At 46.8% G+C, this 14,939-nt stretch overlaps 1 protein-coding gene across 1 annotated transcript in view; it reads left to right on the top strand.

The window, feature by feature from the left end:
* Positions 1 to 378: 378 nt before the first annotated feature.
* igsf21a (immunoglobin superfamily, member 21a) overlaps positions 379 to 14,939 on the top strand; it is a gene marked incomplete at its 5' end in the record, with an annotated part of 49,310 nt that continues 34,749 nt past the window's right edge. The window contains 2 exon segments of the mRNA XM_047025534.1: positions 379 to 506; positions 6,521 to 6,639. Coding sequence (XP_046881490.1) covers positions 379 to 506; positions 6,521 to 6,639 — 247 coding nt within the window.

Below are 14,939 nucleotides of genomic sequence, written 5' to 3'. Positions count from 1 at the left end.
CAAACACGCATGTAAAGTCGCACGCACACAGGCACAAGCACACGTACACGCACACACATTCGTACACACAGGGCGCCTACACAAGCATGCGCCGTCATTAACACACAGAAACACAGACAGAGTCGAGCCGAATTTGTCACGTCGCCATTTTTTCTTTGATTAAATTGCTCCTTGCTTCTCCATTTAGATGGGCAGAAAAATGGATCAATGTGATAATTGAACGTTTCAGGCTTTATCGTTGCCTCTGGGCAAGGGCAGCCATTTGGTCAAGACAGACAAAAGCTTCTGGTTTATGCATGGCCCCTGTCCAGGGCATGGGGATACATTAGCGCTTCTATACATTACAGACCTCTACCCTATTAATGCTTCTTTCTCGCTTGACAGGTCACTGACGGGGGCACCATTAAACAGAAGATCTTCACCTATGATGCCATGTTCAACACCAATTACTCTCACATGGAGGACTACCGCAAGCGAGAAGACCTGGTCTACCAGTCCACGGTCCGGTAAGCACCACCGTCGATAAAGGTCCCTCAAACCCAGCGGAACACTTTGAACTCAGCTGTCTGCTTCCTCCTCCAGCCGGTAACGGGAGTTTTTATCCGTCCCAATTTGTTTTGCTGGCGGATGTCTGCTGTAATACACAGTAGCGAGAGCGGTGGTCATCCGCCCAGAGGCACAGGGGAAGTGGGAGGGTGCTGGTGCTGGTATTGGCGACTAGGTCCTCTCCACCCATCTGCTCTGGGTCATACCAGGCCAGGGTGGAGGAGCAGGGAGGGTGAGGAGGAGGGAGGACGGAGAGAAGCGCTACAAAGGGGTTCGAGGGAGGGAGTTTAGGGTCGGGGGAGGACGAGGGGTGATGATGTGGAGGAGGAGGGATAAAGAGGGGTTGGGTTTGGGGGAGAGGGGGAGGAGGAGGAGGAGGAATTAGGAGGGGTGGGGAAGTGGAGGACGAGGGAAACGGAGAGCGGGAGGGGGAGGAGGAGGAGGAGGAAGAGGTGGTTAGAGAAGGAGGCAGGGAGGGAGGAGTGGAGAGGGGAAAGGAGGAAGTAGCTGTGATAAGCCAGTGTGCCGGTCAGCAGGGGCTGCAGAGAGGCCCACTGTTCCCCCCTGAGCAACTGGTCAGACAGTCCTCCAGCCTCTCCACAGAGCCCTGTGTTCACCAGGTACCGCAGCGAGGCTCACCCTCGGGCACTGCTCGCGGCAACACGGTACCAGGCAGGGTCCCGCTTCCTCTGCCCGCTCACTCCCTCACCCCCACCTCCCGTCTCCCATCCTCCCCCGCCCCCCATCCCAGCTACCTCACCCTCCTCCGCATCCTCCTGTCTGCCTGCCAGAGACCTGAATATGGAGTCCTGCTGTGTATGCATGAGTGGATTTTAGGGACCAGGTTGAGAGAGATAGGGAAGTGAGGGAGAGGGAGAGAGAGAGGGAGGAGAGCAGGAGGAATCATCTGGCTCTGGTAGGGTAGATTACATGTTTGAGGAGTCCTGGGGTCTGTCTTCCTCTACCCCGGGCCTCAACAATACGGCTGGCATCTGCATTCTTCCCTCCTGCCGCCTCTCCACCCTACCTCGCTCCTTCTCTTCTTTCCGTATCCCCCCCTCATCCTCCTCCTCCTCCCACCTTCCCTCTACTGCTGCTGTTTCTTTGTTTTCAGGCAGAAGGCTTCTGCACACACACACACACACAGTAGAAATACCCCGAGCTGAATATAGGGTGTGTTTATCACTCTCTTCCTTCATGAGTAAATGGTTGTTCTTTCATGACACTCGTTCACCACCGCACATGACATCTCCATCATGTTCTCTCTTCTCCAGCCACCCCTCCATGTCCCTCAGTCCCACCTCCATCCCATTCCCTTTGCTTTCTGCCTTATTTACTCTCCTGTGTGTCTGAGTCACCGGGCTGAGAATGATGTGTCTGGACAATCCCACCAGTCCTTTGGGGTGGTAGTAGTCACCAGTGCTAGGGGCTGTTACAGCCATATGGACATAGACACGGACACAGATACACACCCACAAACCCACAGTCAAAACAGAGAGTGTGGTAGTGGCGAGAGAGAGAGAGAGAGAGAGAGAGAGAGAGAGAGAGAGAGAGAGAGAGAGAGAGAGAGAGAGAGAGAGAGAGAGAGAGAGAGAGAGAGAGAGAGAGAGGCAGTAGGAGAGGAATAGAAAGGGGTAGAAAGGGAATAAATGAGGAAGCAAGCTTTCAAATGCCCCAGCATGAAACCCATGCAGTTGAATGGTTTCTGGTCCACCCTGCCAGCTTCCTTATCCTGCACCAGTCAAGCAGACAAGATAAGGGCATACTGCCTCAGTCACCAGAGAGGAAGTATGCTTCCTGCCTCAGGCGCAAGAGGCAGTAGGCTTCCAGCTCCAGTAACCGGAGAAGGTGTAGGCTTCCTGCCTGAGTCATCACAGAGGAAGTAGGTTTCCTGCCTCAGTCACCAGAGAGGAAGAGGACTTCCTTTGTCAGTCACCACAGAGGAAGTAGGTTTCCTTCCTCAGTCACCAGAGAGGAAGAGGACTTCCTTTGTCAGTCACCACAGAGGAAGTAGGCGTCTTGCCTCAGACACCAGAACCCATGTCAGGTGGAATCTTCCCAGGCATATCCCATCATGCCCCTCATGCCACGAGGCAGTAGCTCAGCTTACCCAGGGATGCAGAGGCGGATTCACCCCCAGCTGTAATCTCCTATTTCCACCTGAGAGCAGTAAATCTCCTCTACTAAGTCTTGGCAGCCTGTCAGATCTCCCCGTATGACCACAGATTCAAGATGTTATGTTGTTTATATCTTAGAAAGCCACCGAATCTCAAAGAACGTCCCATCCTCTTCCATCAGAATGTTGTTTATTCTGTAAAATACCTGCCTGTTGTGTTTGGTGTTTAATTGGTAGACTATCATGCTAAACTTTGTCACATCTGTCATCGGTAGGGACTAGGCAGCTGTAGATTTTGATAAAATATTTGTTGTGTTGGTGACTGTTTGTCATTGAAATCCCTAATAACATGTCCATGCTTGCTGTCTAGCTGGTTCACACTGAGGTATTCACGTAGCCCGTCCTGAGATTTACTCTGCTCAAGTACCCCCTTTGACGCCTTGGCTAAGATGAACGATAGCCTTTGAATTTATTGGCTTTCTCCTCAGGTTTGAAGGACCTCCACCACTCACTGCTCTAGCCCCTGTGGCCTGTGAAAGATGGTGTAATTTCCCCTTAAACGAAGCACTGCATACCGTGTCAGACATAGAAATGATTGCAGTACAAATTGAAATTCCTTGTCTCTCCCAAATTGCTCAGTGACTAGGCTGTGCCACTGAGAGAAAAACGAGTTGTCGAAGGTGCTGAAAAATTAATTTCATCAATATTAATATTTCATAAGAGTCACAATGTTAGTGGGACTGTACAACCTTATCCCTACTCCCTGTCTTAAACCCGACAGCTAAAGGTTTACTGTCATACTTGAAAGGCCTTCGAGAGAAGCTGTCACTCTGGAAATACGTGTGTTGTGCGTTTTTTCCTTGGCCTATCACCCCTCCCAGAGTAGTTCCTCCATGTCCAACGTCTTTTCATCTAAGGCCTGTCTTCCCTGTAGCCGCAAGGGGCGGACACACGCACAAACACGCACACACACACACACAGAATGAGCCACACAAGCACATCCCGGACTGCGATGTTGTGAGTTAAGCTGTCAGCACACTGAACATCACTTTGGGATTATTTTCTGGGTGGTTGTTGTCATCCCTGAAGGGAATGGGAGCCATGGTGGAGCCATGCCTGTCTCCATCTCTGTCTTGGAGGTCAACAGTCCCTCCATCCACCCATAGATAGGTGAGATGCAGGCTGTTCTTTTCAGTCAGAGTAGGGACAAATGGAGTCATGGTGAAGCTGGCCCAAGCAGAGGCCCAGGGTACCCAACACCTTACCGCTGAAGGCATACCAGATAGGAACATGCTCCCTGCAAGTATCCTGCTTCTGCCAGGCTGTATGTCTCTCTCTCTCTCTCTCTCTCTCTCTCTCTCTCTCTCTCTGTCTGTCTGTCTGTCTGTCTGTCTGTCTGTCTGTCTGTCTGTCTGTCTGTCTGTCTGTCTGTCTGTCTGTCTCTCTCTCTCTGTCTGTCTGTTTATTTGTATCTGTCTGTCTGTCTCTGGCTACCACTGTCTCACAGTCTATCTGCCTGTCTCTGTGTTTGTCTTCTGGTCGGCGTGTCTCTGTCTCTCTGCTTGTATATCTTTATCTCTCTCCCTGTCTCTCTCTGTTTCTGTGTGCCTCTCTCTTTCTCTCTCTCTGTCCATCATGTACTACCCTAGCTGATAGCTACTGTCATCAGTGGAAGCCTTTCAGGAGAGAGTTAAACACAGACCCTTCTCTCGAGGGAGGATCGATCTCTCTCTGCTGTTTGCTGTTTTTGCTGTTCCTCTAAGGGGGCTCATTGCTATCGACCTGCTGCCCATGTGACTGGACACAGCTGTTTTGTACCATGCTCAATGCGCGTCTATGACACGGGTGTTGTGTGTCTGTAGAGAGAGGGACAGGGTTCTCCTGTTTTGCCAGCCAGAGGTAAACTTCATCTCGATGTGCTAATCAGCTTTTTATAACTCACTGATTAATGAGGCAGAGAAACCGAAAATATCAGAACAATGTATTATTCCTGGAACGTGTGTGTGTGTTTGAGAGAAAGAGATATAAAGAGAGAGAGAGAGAAACAGAGAGAGAGAAACAGAGAGAGAAACAGAGAGAGAGAAACAGAGAGAGAGAAACAGAGATAGAGAGAGAGAAACAGAGAGAGAATAAAAGAGGAAGAAAAATAGGGAGGGACATGGGAAGCGAGTCTGGATCGAGTTCATGTGGCAGCAGAAAAGGTACACTGTCATGGAGCCAAAGTGTTGAGAGCTATGTGCGTGCAATGCCAGCATAGGTACCCTGGAAGCCAAGGCACTCATCAAATCAGCGTAATCACAGTTTGTCAAAGCACCATTGAAACTAGAATTGGAGCCCTGAGATTGAATGCTGCCCATAAAATACAATGCATGTGTTTTTCCTGGTCAACATTGTAATTCCTTTTGTATCCACTGGGGGGGAAAATGGCAGGAAACTCACACAAAGCTGGTCTTGACTCTGGATGTCTGATTTGTATTTCAGGATTAGAGACAGGCTGCATGAGAGAGAGGTATTGACAGGCTGCAGTTAGCTTGGCTGCATCCTGTGTGTAAACAGAATGCTATTGGATGATACAACGATTGTAGGTTACAGTTGTCAACGACGGATGATTGTGTCAAATGCAGAATAAACACAAACATGACATTTAGTAGTCTAAATAAGTATGTTATCATGAAACGGTTAGTAGAGATGGCACCATTGATCATTTGAAAAGCATTGTACAATCACTGGGTGTCCGTGTGGTGCTCTGACATACCTCTCCTATCTGGATGAAGACACCCTCAGCTTCCCACTGGCATCGTCACAAGATACTGTGTATCAGAGTGGAGGGAGGACTAAAAAAACTCACTCCCCCCTCCTTTTCTCCCATACCCTCACTCTCTCTCCCTCCTTCTCTCTGTCTCTCTCTTTCTCTCTCTCACACACACACACACACACATCTGCACGCACACACACACCCGCACACACATGCACATATTCACACACACCCCCACACACACATACACACACACTCCCCAGCTGAACACATTAGAGGCAGTCCTTTCTAAGTGCCTCACTGCTGTTCCAACAGAAGTCTCAGTCTGAACCAGCCGGCCGGCAAGGACAATTGTTCCTGTTTTGTGGAAATAAATCACAAGGCCTAAATGCGACTGCTGGTGTCTCTGTTTGATTATGGGTGTTGACATGTTAGGTTGGCGCGGAATACAGATTCAGCAGGGCTCCCAAACCCTTTAGTTTGTTTTTTGAGTTTTTTGTGTGTTTTTAATTGGCCTTATCATGGTCATCTACTGGACAGCTGAATAATTGTTTGTTGTCTGTCCTCCATAAACATATGGAGTCTTTCCTCCCTGGGAGAGAATAGATTTTTTTTTGTCAAATTGGTTACATTTACATTTATTCATTTAGCAGACGCTTTTATCCAAAGCGACTTCCAAGAGAGAGCTTTAGAAAGTGCATAGGTCACTGATAATAACAACAAGATAGCCCCAAAACATTGCGAGTAGCCAAAACATGAAGCACCTATTGTGAACAGCCAAAATAAGTGCCAAAGGGAAGAACCATAAGAGCATGATTATTGGTTATTGGTTCAAGATAATGAACACAGAGGGTTTTCACTGATATTGGCTTCAAGTGTCGCCACTCTCTGTGACTTCAGCAACCATGTAAGGAAGTGGATGGTAGCTATGATTGGTCCACTCATTCATTGGATGATTCATCCTCTCTAAAACCAAAAATAAATGTATTTTCTCACATTTTTATGACTGTTCGTTAATATAGTTCAATTGTGATATTCTACAACAGACTTGCCTTCCTTCCAGTTCCAAGTATTCATGGATGTTTTCCTGTCCATTTCCCCAGGCTTCCAGAGGTGCGGATCTCAGACAACGGGCCCTATGAGTGCCACGTGGGCATCTACGACCGGGCCACCAGGGAGAAGGTGGTCCTGGCATCTGGAAACGTCTTTCTCACCGTTATGTGTGAGTGTCACATCCCTATACCCTGCCTGACCCGGCTCTACGCCTACCCTGCGCTGCGCTGCCCTACCCTGCCCTACCCTACCCTGCCCTGCGCTGCCCTGCCCTGCCCTGCCCTGCCCTGCCCTGCCCTGCCCTACCCTGCCCTGCCCTGCCCTGCCCTGCCCTGCCCTACCCTACCCTACCCTGCCCTGCCCTACACTGTGCTCTCCTAAAATGGTCTGGTCTCTGTGTGAACACCAGTTCCCTCAGCTCAGACACCTAACTACGCACCATCTGGTCAACTGTGATCTACTGTGTCCTTTTGGCTGGTCCTTGTGACATATCTCAACAGGACTGGCGTGTGTTTGTTCAGCTACCTGTTGGCAGTTTAACATTGAAGCTAAGGAAAAAAGTTCTTCAGGCAGGTGGAAACGCAGACTTATTAGTGTGTGGGAAGGGGGTTATAGAGAGTGATCTATTTATATTATTCAATATACAGCATGTTCAGTGAATGTGTAAATATGTATTAAATATACAGAGACAGACTTAACGCTGAGATAGGCTCCCATCTGTTTCTGTCTAATTGGAAACCAGCTGACAGTTCAAGCTATTGTAACATTGAATTGTTGTAGGTCTGGGAGTGACCTTGGGAGGCTGTGCAGATCAGGTCTGGGTCTGAGCTTCCTGGTGTAACTTCCTCCAACGACAGCTGGCTCGGCTCCTTCTGATGAGTGAGAGTTCAGCGGCGTGGCCCGGTACATGCAGGCCGGAGCTAATTAACAACAGCTACATTTTTGTCTGGAAAAACACAAGAGAGAGATCCAAACACAGTGGTGTGACAAGTCCATTAGCAGAGTTTGTGCCTCGCGGTTTCGCCGTCGGCACTTGACATTTTCCACGGGCCTCCGTCAGACGTTTGGGTTTTACTAGACAATCCTAGTGGATACTCTGGCTCCCTCTGGCCTCCTCTTTCACTGAGGACCGAGTGACGAGAATCCTTGCAAGAAGCATTGTGAACTGGAGGGAACTCCAGTTGGTGCTGATGCCAGCAAGTAGAACTTTATCAATGGAAGCTAAATTTTCCCAGGTTAACCCCTGGTGGAGAAGTGAGAAGGGAGGGACGTTGTGAATGATGCAGCCAAGGGAGACTCCTCACTCTGCTGCTTCCTAAATCACCAACACCAGGCTAGAGAAGAAGAAGAATGGCCTCTGGCGTTATGGCTAATTGCTGTCTAAGCTGAAACAGAATTATTTATAACCCATTAGTGTGCCAAGTTCACTTGGATTCGAGAGAAGAAGAAAAAAAATGAAACAAGGAAAAATGAAGGAAAACGAGAGAAAAAAGTTAATTAATGGGAAGCCGTACATGGAGAGTATTTAAATTTTTTAAAGGGCTTCATAAATAAGAATGATCATTTTAATGAATCCGCTGCCAAGAAATTCAATCACTCCATTTCAGAAGGCCAGACCTCGAACTCTTGGTACCTCAGCCACTGTCCTTCACTCTCTGGAAATGGAAAATGTATCTCTTTTTCATCTTTCGCTGTGTGAGCACACAGCTATTTGGCAGTGCCTGAAGGCATGGAGCCCTTGTTGCCTTGAGGGGCATTAAGCTAATGCTAGTATAGCGCAATGGATTTTGACAATTTCTCCTAAGACTTCCTGAAACTTATCAAAACTCACAAAATGTCAAATTTTGTTTAAAAAATAACAAGCGTCTCTGTGTTTGTCCCTGAACAGGTTCATGTCCTGCTGGAGACTTTTACATGAGCTAATTAACAATTGCGTGAGACAGTTTAGCTCATCGTTAATTGAGCCATGTTCATTTTTCTCCTTCTGATGTGACTCAAGCGGAATGGGAAATGTAATCTCTCACCATCATCAAGGTCAGGATGAGTTGAGTGCAAGTTGAATGATTTTATTTGTAATGTTTTAACAACGAACATCGGGGAGACTACAAATCTGGACAGTAGATGTGAAAGCATTGTAAAAAAAAAAAGACATTTAAACACAAACATTTTTTGTATCCATTCATTGTATGTTTTGTATGTCAGTATATTATAATATATATATATATATATATATATATATATATATATATATATATATATATATATATGTGTGTATATATATAGAGAGAGATATGCACAACATGTTCATTTGTTCATCTTATATTTACTATAAGGTCAAAGCCATTTCTTGTATTTGGTTCCTTAGCTCTTGTTAACATTAGCCTAGCTCCGAGGCATGACACAATGTATCATGTTTACTGCTACCCATGTGCCACTCTGTCCACTGTACCGACACCTCACTATCAGCTGGAATTCATTACATGCATTTGACGCATCTCTCAGTCCAGCGCTCACAAACATACCCGAGGTGAGACTCCTTTCAACACCCAAGCCAGTGACCTTGAAACTGCTCTGGAGCAGCTCACTTGAGCAAATTATTAGATCAATTAAGGACTTTGTTCTGAAACCGTGACAATACCCCAGGGTATTTGAGATCCCCAGCTGTAAAATAATTATACATTTCTTGTTGAGCGTTTAATTACTAATTAGGTGAGGGAGGAATCAGAGGTATTGGATAGCTGGTAGTTGACTTCCTTGCTGAATGTATTAAAAAAGCCGTTCCATCTCTGTTGGGGGATTGATGGTGTTAGAGATGTCGGGACGTGTTTGTGTTACCTAGAGAGCACCTGTTGGTGTCATGACAACTGCTGACAAGGCTGCTAATGACATGAAAACAAGCGTTTCACCCTTTCAGACCAACACGGCCACATGAACCCTCTTACAAAGCGCATACAAAGGTCATAATTCCTGCTACAATGAAAAAATCAATACGTTTCCCATTGGTAGAAATAGGGTCATCATTTATTATTACCTATACCTATTCATATATGACAGTGCGAAGATTAGGAGTAGTCATTTGTTTGGTGGTGATGAGAAGGGCTGACCTTGGCCTTGGCAGTAATGCCACACCAGAGTACACCTTTGTCTGGCACAGCCCAGTACGTGCACCGCCTTGATAGCAGGAAGCTGCTGTTGTCCGGTCGTCCTCCAGTGTTTCAAGTGTCTACTATAAAAACAAATACACTGACTGGCATTAGCTTCAGAATCACCTTCCCGATGAGAGGCGGGGAGACGACGCCCGCACGGCGTGTTTAAACGCCTCATCACGTAATCCCAGAAATCCTTTTGTTCTAACCTTTGCAGGGCGTGAGGATGTCATTTGGAGGATACCCTTGGCAAGACAACAAGCAGCCGTGGCAACAGCAGGCCCGGTATTTATACCCGGTAACGGGGAGAGGAGCGCTGAGGTGTACTGGGACTAATTACTCCCCCATCCCATAAAACTGGCTTCCGCTTCAATAATGGATGCCCAACTTTAATTAAGCTCTGTGTATATTTAGCTCCTCGTTTATTAATGTGTGGGATTAATGGTGTTCGGGCGATGCCCAAACACAGCTGCACCCGCAGTCCCAGCGGTCACGGTCGCAGCGGTGTGACTTTAGAGACGGGGAGAGCAGGCCGCCAGTGGGGGGGCTAGGAGGTGGCCGGGTGCAGTTTGATGGATGGTTATGGGGTGGCGGTTCCCATCGTGCCCCTGTGCTTGTTAGGAAAGGGTAGAGACATCCCCCACCACCACCCCGGGGTGGATCCATCCACCCCCACCACCCAGGGGTGGAGCCCCCCCATCCCCCCTCCATCCCCCCATCTCCTCATCCACCCTCATCCGCCCCCATCCGCCCCCCACCCCTCCATCCACCCCTTACCCCATCCATTGGGGCGGAGGCCCCAGTCCAGGAACACAATTGACTAATCATCAGCTCTTTATGTGAACAATGTTTTTGTCTCATTCATCTGGCTTCTTTTCTTTTTTTGTTAAGTGCGCGCCACACTGCACATTAATGTCACAGAGGTGAACACATAGCCCTACGTACATGTCCTTGATGTAATTATTTTCTATTTTTCTCACTCTACATCTCTCTCTTTCTTTCTCGCTTTATGTCTGTCTCTGTCTCTGTCTTTCTCTTTCTCTTTCCCTTTCCCTTTCCCTTTCCCTTTCCCTTTCCCTTTCCCTTTCCCTTTCCCTTTCCCTTTCCCTTTCCCTTTCCCTTTCCCTCCCTCCCTCCCTCCCTCCCTCCCTCCCTCCTTCCTTCCTTCCTTCCCTCCCTCCCTCCCTCCCTCCCTCCCTCCCTCCCTCCCTCCCTCCCTCCCTCCCTCCCTCCCTCCCTCCCTCCCACTCCTCTCTCTCTCTCTCTCTCTCCCTCCCTCCCTCCCACTCCTCTCTCTCTCTCTCTCTCTCTCTTTCTCTCTCCTACTTTTCATGCCACCTTCATCCTCATCACCAAGCTACACACATCATCAGGCTGACCTGTTCCAGTAATCCTGCACCACATTTCCTCAGTGGAGAAAGGCTTTGTTTTCCGTTCCCTACAGCCTCAGCATTACAGTACCAGTGGCTGCTCAGGATATGGCCTTGTTCATGGCTGCAATATTCAGTGTGGAGGTCCAGAGAACAGAGCCATGCTTTTTGTCTGGTCTTCTAATTTGCATACACAGAGCACACGGTCTCCAGCGAGGTTATTTTGTGTGTGCACAAACACGTTCTCAATGTTTTAAGCACTTGTGACCACCCACCAGTGTGCTTGTTGAAGGGAACAGTATTGCATTATTGCAGTGTTGATATAAATGGAACATAAAGAATAAAACTATGTCCAAAGTGCAGATGAATTATTAAGACGTCTTTGAGCTAAACCCCGGGGTGATAATTGAGGGAGAAAATAAACAACCCATTGACTTCCTCAAAGATCTCCTGTCCCCTGCATAGAACTAGCAGTCTAAACATCACTTAAAATCATTTTGGCTTCTCTTTGGTTTAAAAACCTGACGTTTTGATGACTCAAAACTCACTTAGTTATTCCATGGCTAGACAACTCAGTAGTACAGCATTTGACTGCAGACTTCTTGGTCTTAAGCTTAAATCCGCCTTGTATGTTGCATTGGATAATTATATATTCTGTTATATTATTATCATTATTACTATTTATAAAACACCTAGGTTTTGTTGATTTGAAGTCCCAGGAATAATTTGAACCTGAGATGGACTGCCCTGTTGTTAACAAAGCAACAAAATCACAGCCAATCACTGTCATTTCACATTTCCCCACAAGTTAAAATAGAGTTATAATCTCCTCTTTAAAATTGTTTACCTAAATATACCATTGGGACCAATCTGCAAACAACGTAACAGGGATCATTCTGTTGTCCGTAGGATTGAACAAATGATTGTGTTAGTGTGTATTTGACTCCCTTTCCCCTAAATCCACTTCCACAGCAATCGCATACCCCGCAGGTACATAAATGGCTCACTTGACTTCTCATTTAGAGAGCCAAGGTGTCCTGAGGAACAGCCTGCTGTGTGTCCTCCTTCACACAGCGCTATTGTCTGCTAGCAGACAGGCAGCAAGGCCGGGCCTCAGGAACAACCAATGGAGTGAGCCCAGCGGGAGCGAAGAGCTGTATATTAGAGGCTGTAGGACATCTTACCCTCAAACTGGCCGCTGCCTGATTAGAATGTAGAACACCCCCTCCCTCACCAGACCCCGAACCCAGACATGACTGAGACACCTCGGGGTGGGGTGGGGAGGGGAGACTGGGGAGTGGCATGGAGTAATTGAGCGAATTTCCTCGATAGAGCAAAGCCTGGAACTGTGCCGCAGCTTGCCACGACAAAACGCCTGGTAAAAAGCGTCCTGGTCGATGAGGTGTGACGAGGTAGGATGAGTTAAGCTTGTTAAGTTATATGTTATGTTGACAGTCGACTGCTGACAGCAAGTGTCTTTCATTCAAAGTCAACGTTTTTTTTTTCGTTCGGGAGGTGGGATAAAGGGTTGGAGCTGCATATGAAAAATACGGAAGTTTCTTTACATCTTCAAAAACTTTGCAAAGTCTTTTAAAAAGCCATCACTTTGGGATAACCTTGTGATGTCTTTCATGATGTCGACAGTACTTTATTGTTTCTCTTGATTCCTGTATCCTCCATGTCCCTCCCCCCCTCCTCATTTCTCCCTTCTTCGCTCTACCTTCTTCCCGGGACTCTGTCTCTGTCTGATACTGAGAGCAGATCCTCCCCTGGAGTCTCCAACACTATCTGGTTGGCTGTGAAGTGTGGGCCTCGGTTAGAACTGCAGCAGTCCCCCCCCCTCTGTGTCTCCTCCCTGCCTGCTAGTCTTCATCGCTGGCTGGTTCCTCTCTCAGACAAGGTCCCCCCTGTTGAACAAGGGTGACGGAGCAGACAGCAGAGGAAAGACAGCTCCTCCCCTGAGAGATTGGGATTGTACCAGAGAAGAAGAACACATCTTTGTCACTTTACCTTGTTCTTCAATATCGCCTTGATATATATATCACCTCATGATTACTATCTTGTTCCCAAACGCCTCCCAAGGAAAAACATAATCTAAATAATTTATTTTGACATATACCACAGATATTATGTTTTCACAGAAAGGTTTCCATATTTTCTGGTTTTGGTCCATTTTTGATGTTGTTGTTGTGAAGTTCACTTCAAAAAACATGCAAGTAATTAGAGAAGCATTGTATTTTATCATGTCTTGCTAGCGATTAGACATCGATGACATTTACCAAGGGAACAGTTCATTTGGGTGTGTTCTTGGCTGGTACCCAGACTTCTCAATCTCCTCCATCAAGAGTCGGAAGTTGGAAATGTCAGTGGGTGTGGGGGACCTTTTAGAAGGCCCCATAGGAGGGTGAATAGTGGGAGACGTTTTGGGAGTCATTGCTCGCGGACTTCCGCGTTGGCATCGGTCTCAGTTCTTAGGGATTCTGCTCTCATCTCTCGGCGGCGACACAAAAGACGGTGGGACAGGCGATAAATTTGTGGGGATGGAAGAAATACAGGTTTAGAAGCTCCTGAAAGCTGCCCATGGGCACGCATCAAATGGAATTCTTCACACTGCTCCCCTTTTTTTCTAAACTTGAATACAAATTAGGGTAAAGGACCAATAGGGGAGAAACGAGAAAGAGAAATTCACACAGGATGCTAGACCTCTTTTTCCTCCTGTGGAATCCATGGTGTTAACTCGTGAGACTGGGTTTTGTGTCGGTTATGTCTTTTAATTGCCTAAGTGGGAAACTATGTAGTTGGATGTCTGGACTGTTACTGCCAGCCTCTAATGACCTCTCATGGGAAAATAACAGTTGCTTTTAGATATCACACATATTCTTGCAATTCTTCTGTGGGTACACTGGCTTCAAAGAGGCTCAAACTCAATGCTTTTATAAGCTTACTGCCCCCCCGAAAAAGAGAATCATTTTTGGTTCACAGTGCACAGTGTGAAAACTGTTAGGTCTGTCTGTTTCATCGTTTTGTATTGTTTCAGTGGAGAGCAATACAATTACAAATTGATGGCATCAGTACGCACTGACTGATTGTGTGATGGCGTAACCTATTCCTAAACATAAAGAACTGTTGAATGATACATTAAAACCCAACTGAACTTACAGTAGTATGTACTCACATCAGTAATGGTGATCAGGCCCCACATGAAGCTATCACATGAACAGCGACAGTTCCTCCTCTTCAGAGGAAAGATCTTCTTTCATTTTGCAGTGTTTTTTAAGTCTCTCGAGATATAGAACCAACATGATATTGCAGTAAACCAAACATTCCAGGAGTCACAGTACAGGAAAGAGAGAAGCTTTCCTTACAGCCAAGACATCCCCTAAATCAAATTAGACTTTAAATGAAGGAAAGCGCAGAGATTTCTGCCACCTCAAGCGTAACAAAGTCAATATGTTTGTCAGATTGTCCCTGAATAGAGTTACCCTACACTATAAAGGATTCCTTGTTCCATATAGTGAAGACTCTTTTACTTGGCACTACCTTTCGGCTGTGACTTTGCCCGAGAGCATATCCTCACTTGTTCTAACCTGGTGTAACTGACTGACTGTGGAACAGACACAGGCTCTGAACCTGACACAATTATAGCCAAGCTATTTCGGTCTGGACACCAGAGGTTGTCTCTGCCCTGTTTTTCTGCTCTACTGATCTGAAGAGAATTACATGAGCAGCTTTGTTAACTCGTTCCTGCAGATGTGTGAGTCGTGTGTGTGTGTTTTCCCCCACACGTACAGTAAATGTGATATTACAATATAATGTTTTCAATTGGCTCTTGGTAGCAGAGAGTTGGACAAGGACTAGCGATCACTAGCACCATCTTTATCTGATATTTATGTGGGATAATCAGCCTAATACATCAGAAACACAGTGTCTGAATCCCTCCCATTACACATGTT

The sequence above is a fragment of the Hypomesus transpacificus genome, chromosome 9 (assembly GCF_021917145.1).
Source record: "Hypomesus transpacificus isolate Combined female chromosome 9, fHypTra1, whole genome shotgun sequence".
Lineage (NCBI taxonomy): Eukaryota > Metazoa > Chordata > Actinopteri > Osmeriformes > Osmeridae > Hypomesus > Hypomesus transpacificus.
The sequence above is the reverse complement of the archived record's forward strand: the minus strand, read 5'-3'. Positions and strand labels throughout refer to the sequence as shown.